The 6,169-nt window shown below is 48.3% G+C and overlaps 1 protein-coding gene across 4 annotated transcripts in view; it reads right to left on the bottom strand.

Moving 5' to 3' along the window:
• Positions 1-6,169, bottom strand: part of MYCBP2 (MYC binding protein 2) — a 457,693-nt gene that overhangs the window by 352,632 nt on the left and 98,892 nt on the right. For all 4 annotated transcript variants that reach the window (XM_075061530.1, XM_075061532.1, XM_075061531.1 and 1 more), the window contains exon 12: positions 2,405-2,609. In XM_075061530.1, the coding sequence (XP_074917631.1) occupies positions 2,405-2,609 (205 nt within the window). The remainder of the gene's footprint in view (positions 1-2,404; positions 2,610-6,169) is intronic.

Below are 6,169 nucleotides of genomic sequence, written 5' to 3'. Positions count from 1 at the left end.
GGCTTGACAAAGCCCTGGCTGGGATGATTTAGTTGAGGATTGGTCCTGCTTTGAGCCAGGGTTTGGACTAGATGACCTCCTGAAGTCCCTTCCAACCCTGATATCCTATGATTATTAGATCTCAAAGTACTTTACAACATTATCCCCATTTTACATATGGGAAACTAAGGCACAGAGAAGTGAAGTGACTCGCCCAAGGTCATGAAGCAAACCAGTGGCAGAGATTGGAATTGTCTCAGTTCAGCGGTCTTCCACTAGGCTACACGGTTACTATGTGATTCCTCAGTGCTCCTCCCTACTCCTGCACATTCTGTTATAGTGGAATGGTGAAAATGGTTGTGTTTTGATACATTTGCAATATATAATGGCTAAGAAGGATGATGAGAAAAATCTTATTCATTGTCTGTGCCCCAAAATCTTGACCATTTTAATATATGATAGTTTCCCTCCCACTAAGCATCTGGATGTGTAATTTATCTTTTCAAAAATATTTTCAGTACCTTCTGAATATTCTGCTGTATTCGTATTACATTTCTTAAAACACACACACACACACACACACACACACACACTCTGTGACAGAGGCAGATTTTTTCCAAGTGTTTACAGTTTATTCTCAGATTTCTGCACAAGGTGCATTTTAAAACTTCAAAGTTGCTAGGATTGGAACTTAATTAAATTGTTTTTTTCTGGGGGCTGTATCAAACGACCCCAAATTTAGATCACTAACCCTAGCTTGAACTCCCATGAGGCATAGGAAATGTGAAGACAATTTGTATGCATGCAAATTTTAGATTTTGAAGATTTATGGTTTAAACAGGAAGGGCTTCGCAATGTTACCTAGAACAGAGCTGGTGCTCCATTACACTACTATATGATTCCTGGAGCTCTACACATAGATCAGCAGCATAAAAGTTCAGAGAGGTGGTAAGTGACCCATTCATCTCAATGAGAAGTTCTCTGTTGAAAGAATATCACATGGAGAGGAGTACAGCCTGAAACCATAGTTCTAAGACATGAACTATTCCAGTCTTGTTAGTGAGTATTCCCTTCCCACCTCACGAGTGCTGAAGAATTTTGACAAGATATCAAGCTTACCCGTTTTTTCAGCTCCTAATTTGAGTCTTACTATATTCTTGGTGCATGTTCCAAGCATGCCTGTTTAAACTCCTCATCCAGAGGAACAGGACTTACCTAGATCTTTTCTCACACAGAGGGAAGGGCTAGGGAGAGAGGTAGACACCCCAAGAAAGGCAAGACCCCCCCCGCCCCTCAGAACTTGGCTCACATGAGGGGTCAAGGGTGGGAACGAAGACCCCTAGATGGGTAGAACCTCCCCCCACCCCCAGATGCTGGCACACACACGAGGCAGGAATCAGACCATGGGGGGGGGGAGAGCAGGGATCCCCAGAACTCAATGCATGTGGGAGGAAGGAGCGGGGCTCAGACCACCCCAGATAGACAAATCCCTTTCAGAAACTGGCTTACATGGCGAGGAGGAGCGGAAACGGATAGGCAGATTACACCCCTAATCAACAGAATCCTAATCCCTCCTCTAATCAAACCTGCCATCTTCTCTGTTCCAATATAATTCCAAATCAACACCCCAACTCCTAGTCCAGTGCACCTTCACTGCACTCTGTCAAGCACCAGTGATCCCAGGATGACTTGCAGATGGTTTGCAGAAGTTAATGGAAGGTTAAGCTTCTGGGATCTCTCAGAGCATATATCTACACTTGGAGCTGCGGGTGTGATTCTCACTTCAGGTAGACTCACACTAGCCCTCACTGAGATAGCATGCAAAAACTAGTGTAACCTCGGTAGCAGAGGAAGTGTTAGAGGCAGCACAGCCACAAATCCACGTGAGCACAGTGAGTATGCATTCAGCACAGCTAGCGCATGCCACCACTCACTGTTGCCCATGCTATTCTAGCTACACTACTGTTTTTAGTGTGCTAGCTCAATGAGAGCTAGCACAAGCATGTCTACGTGAGCTCTGATTCACAACCAAAGCTCCAAGTGTAGACATATCCTGAGGGTCTCTTAAGGGCTGGGATCAAAGAAGCCAGTATTAAGATTGTGGAGGAAGTGTCTCAATTTTACATTTCCTTGTTTACCAACATTTGTGCATTAGGTAACATTAATATTCAAGGAGTCCAGTGACATCTTAATGACGAAAACGTTTGTGAACTTCGCTTTTTATGTTTGCTGCTGGGTTCAAACACAAACTTGTGTTTACTTGCAGATACTGTGCACAAGCATGTTGATATCCTCGTGCATTGCTCTAGTAGCCTACCCATTTTTCCTTTCACACCTTAAGGACTGGTTAATATTGATTTTACTAGTATAATTTACAAGTACCAATTTTATATTAAGCCATTGATTATACAATAGTAAAACCTACTTGATTCACCATCCTCTCCTTTACTAGCAGAGCCTGTAAAGAATATACTTCCATCCTCTGCAACAAGTAAGGCATGTGAACCATCATGTCCGACTGAGAACTGGATAATCTTTGGAGATTTTGTGATTGGCAGCTCAACCCATTTTCCCGCTGAAGGACCCCCTTGTTTGATTCCCAGGCTCTGATATTTGCCAGTGTAATAAATCTGAAAGAAAAAAGTTATACTGTTCTGTCATGTCATAATACTTAAAATGAAACAATAATTGAATCTAAAAAAAGCAAGATTCAAAATAAAGGGGTTCAAGGATTTTTCCCATTTGATGATTTAATGATAAATAAGTTAAAAATTAGTCTTAATAATAACCTTAGAAAAGTTTACTATAAATGACAACCAAAACTGGACATATTTTGAGATATGACCTAAGCAAGATGAAATAGAACATAACAGAAACATGCATTTTTCCCCCAAGATACTCTATGCCATAGCGCTCTTCCTTTGTTTGCTCAAAAAAACTTTTGAGAGTTAATTATGCATTAATGCACCCAAAACTACATGAGGATTCATTTGACTACAGGAGCAGATTAACAGAAAAAGACAGTTACTCACCTTTGTAATTGTTGTTCTTCGAGTGCTTGCTCATATCAATTCCACTAGGTGTGCGCGCGCAGCGTGCACGTTCATCGGAAGATTTTTACCCTAGCAACACTCGGTGGGTCGGCTGAGTCGACTCCTGGAGTGGTGCCGTTATGGCGCCGGATATATACCCCTGCCGACCCAACGGCCCTTCAGTTCCTTCTTACCGCCCGTTACGGTCGTTGGAACTGTGGAGTGTGGCTTTGCTGATCTCCATGTCCCTAGCTACTCGTAGTTCTTTGCTGTTTATTGTGTGTATAGTTTGAGTTCTTGTAGTTACAGTTAGTATTAGTAGTTGTATTTATACTTAGTGTATATAGTTTAAGAGGGGGATCGGGGATTAGCCCCCTTTCCTCCACCCCAGTACGGGCCCATGCCCAAGGCACCGGGATTCAAACCATGCTCGGCTTGCCAGAAGCCGATGCCAATAGGGGATCCCCACAACTCCTGCCTCAAGTGCCTAGGGGAATCCCACCTTACCAATAAGTACTGCATCTGCAAGTCGTTTAAACGAAGGACGAAGAAAGAGGGGGACCTTCAACTGAAACAGCTCCTCATGCAGTCAGCACTTAGTCCTGCAGCGTCGGTACCCAGGGCCCAACAGACTGCTTCTGAAAGGAGCGCCCCTTCGACCCCGGACCACTCCAGTACCGAGAAGGAGCCCCGGCACCAACTCCTACCAGCACCGACATCTGCTCGGCACCGCTCCCTGTCCCTGAGACCCAGGAAGCAACACAGTCCCCCAGCTGCTTCAGCTCCACAGAAGGAGCGCTCTTCGAAGACAGTTCGTCTGGCATCGTCCTCTGCCATGGCACCATTGACTGTAGTATCGCTGATTGCAACTCCACCGAGCGCGGCACCATCGATTCCGGTCCCACAAGGGCCATTGAGTCTGGTGCATGACAGCTCCCGGCTCATGCTGTGGTTGAGCTTGCCCTCCCTTCTACATCGGAGACCTTCTCCACAGCAAGGGAGCTCATTGCCATGTCAGAGTCATACAATCCATCAGAAAATCAGCGGGTCATACAATCCATCAGAAAACCAGCCCTGGTAAGGCCACCTTCCGTGGGTCCAACAAAGAGATGTCATTCAAGATCATAGTCTCACAGATGCTCTCGATCACGCCGTTCCCACTCCGGGCACTGCTCGCAATCCCAGCACCGCTCTCCATCATGATACCGGTCGCACTCACGGCACCGTTCGACATCTCGTTCGACAGCTGGATACTCCCAGTACCGATCTGACTCACGACACCGTCCTCAGCACCATGTATCCCGCAGTCACTCCAGACAAAAGGGCTCGAGATCTCAGTTGACCTCCCAGCACCGCTACGGTAGAAGGTCCAGGCTCACTCGCGGTACCATTATAGCTCCCGGTACCACTCCCCGGTACCGCCCTGGGATCGAGCATCCAGAACAGTGGCGCCCTCCCAGGGTCTATCGGCACCGCCATGGCCATTGCGACACACATCGTTGCCATCGCAGGCTGGTAGTGCATCCTATCCTCAGGAGCATGACTCTGGCTCTCTGGGAATATATGGCTGGGGACGACAGAGCCACAAGCAAGGGCATCACTGGTCCTTCTGGACACCGTGAGCATACCACCAGGCCCAAGGTGCTCCATCAGTGGTTCCACGGTCAGCCCTGTCAGAACACCGGGTATCAGAGACGACAGTAAGTCCCCCCACCGCCCCGCAGGCATGAATGAGGCTCCAGTACCATCTGCAGACAACCAGGTTCCACCTGACACAGATGATGCTCCTCAAGTGCAGGAGCCCTCACAGGACCCCCTGGTCCCGGGCCTCTCCTCCTCCTCCTCGCCTGACGAGGCGGTGGCGAGAACATCCTCCTCAGGCCCTCCACCAATTGACCTCATGGCCCATCAAGACCTTTTGAGATGAGTGGCTCAGAATATGAACTTACAGGTGGAGGAGGTCCCTGAAATAGAGGACCCTGTCGTGGACATCCTATCGGCTGATGCACCTACTAGAGTGGCTCTTCCACTTATTCGCATCATACAGGCTAATGCAGATACCATTTGGCAATCCCCAGCCTCGATTCCACCTACAGCAAGGGGAGTAGAGAGAAAATATATGGTCCCCTCAAAGGGGTATGAATATCTCTACATTCACCCACCTCCTTGCTCTTTAGTGGTGCAATCAGTGAACAAGAGGGAGCGTCATGGCCAGCAAGCCCTGGCTCCTAAGTCAAAGGAGGCTAGATGCATGGACTTCCTAGGCCGCAAAATATACTCGGCCAGGGGCCTCCAACTTAGGGTAGCAAACCAACAAGCACTCCTAAGTAGATATAACTTTAATACGTGGGTGTCCTTGGGGAAGTTGACAGGATTCCTGGGGAAGAAGCTCCGTAAAGAATTTACGGCCCTACTTGAGGAGGGTAAAAAGGTAGCAAGAACCTCCCTCAAAGCCTCTCTGGATGCAGCACGCTCTGCAGCCAGAACCCTGGCGTCAGGAGTGACGATGAGGCGTATCTCCTGGCTCCAGGTATCAGGCCTTCCCCTTCAATTACAACGAACTATTCAGGATTTGCCCTACGAAGGCCAGGGCCTCTTCTCAGATAAAACTGATCCCAGATTGCAAAGTCTGAAGGACAATCGCGTTACAATGCGCTCGCTGGGTATGCATACGCCAGTGACCCAACGCAGGACCTTCCGGCCCAAGCCACACCACCCTAACGCCCCACCTTGGCCGCGTCAGGACTTTAGCAGAAGCCGTGGTACAGGGAACCATCGGAGACAGTCTGGCCCTCAAGGAGGTCAGAATCAGGCACCCCCTAAACCACCAGCGGGGCCCTAGCAGAACTTTTGATGGGACGCCCGAGGGCGGCCCACCAGTTGTTCTACCGAATCCTTCTCCTCCCTTTTTCAACCGCCTCTCAGAATTCCTCCCTGCCTGGTCCCAGCTAACTTCAGATCGTTGGGTCCTGTGCATGGTGGAAGTGGGATACTATCTCCAGCTTGTTTCATTTCAACCCCGTCTTCCCACCCTCCCTCCCCGTCCCTCTTCAGGGACCCTTCTCACGAGAAATTCCTCTTACAACAGATCCAGTCGCTTCTAGCCATGGGAGCCATAGAGGAGGTGTCAACAGACATGAGGGGCAAGGGGTTTTATT

This window comes from Chelonoidis abingdonii, chromosome 1 (genome assembly GCF_003597395.2).
Source record: "Chelonoidis abingdonii isolate Lonesome George chromosome 1, CheloAbing_2.0, whole genome shotgun sequence".
NCBI classification, from domain to species: Eukaryota; Metazoa; Chordata; order Testudines; family Testudinidae; genus Chelonoidis; species Chelonoidis abingdonii.
The sequence above is the reverse complement of the archived record's forward strand: the minus strand, read 5'-3'. Positions and strand labels throughout refer to the sequence as shown.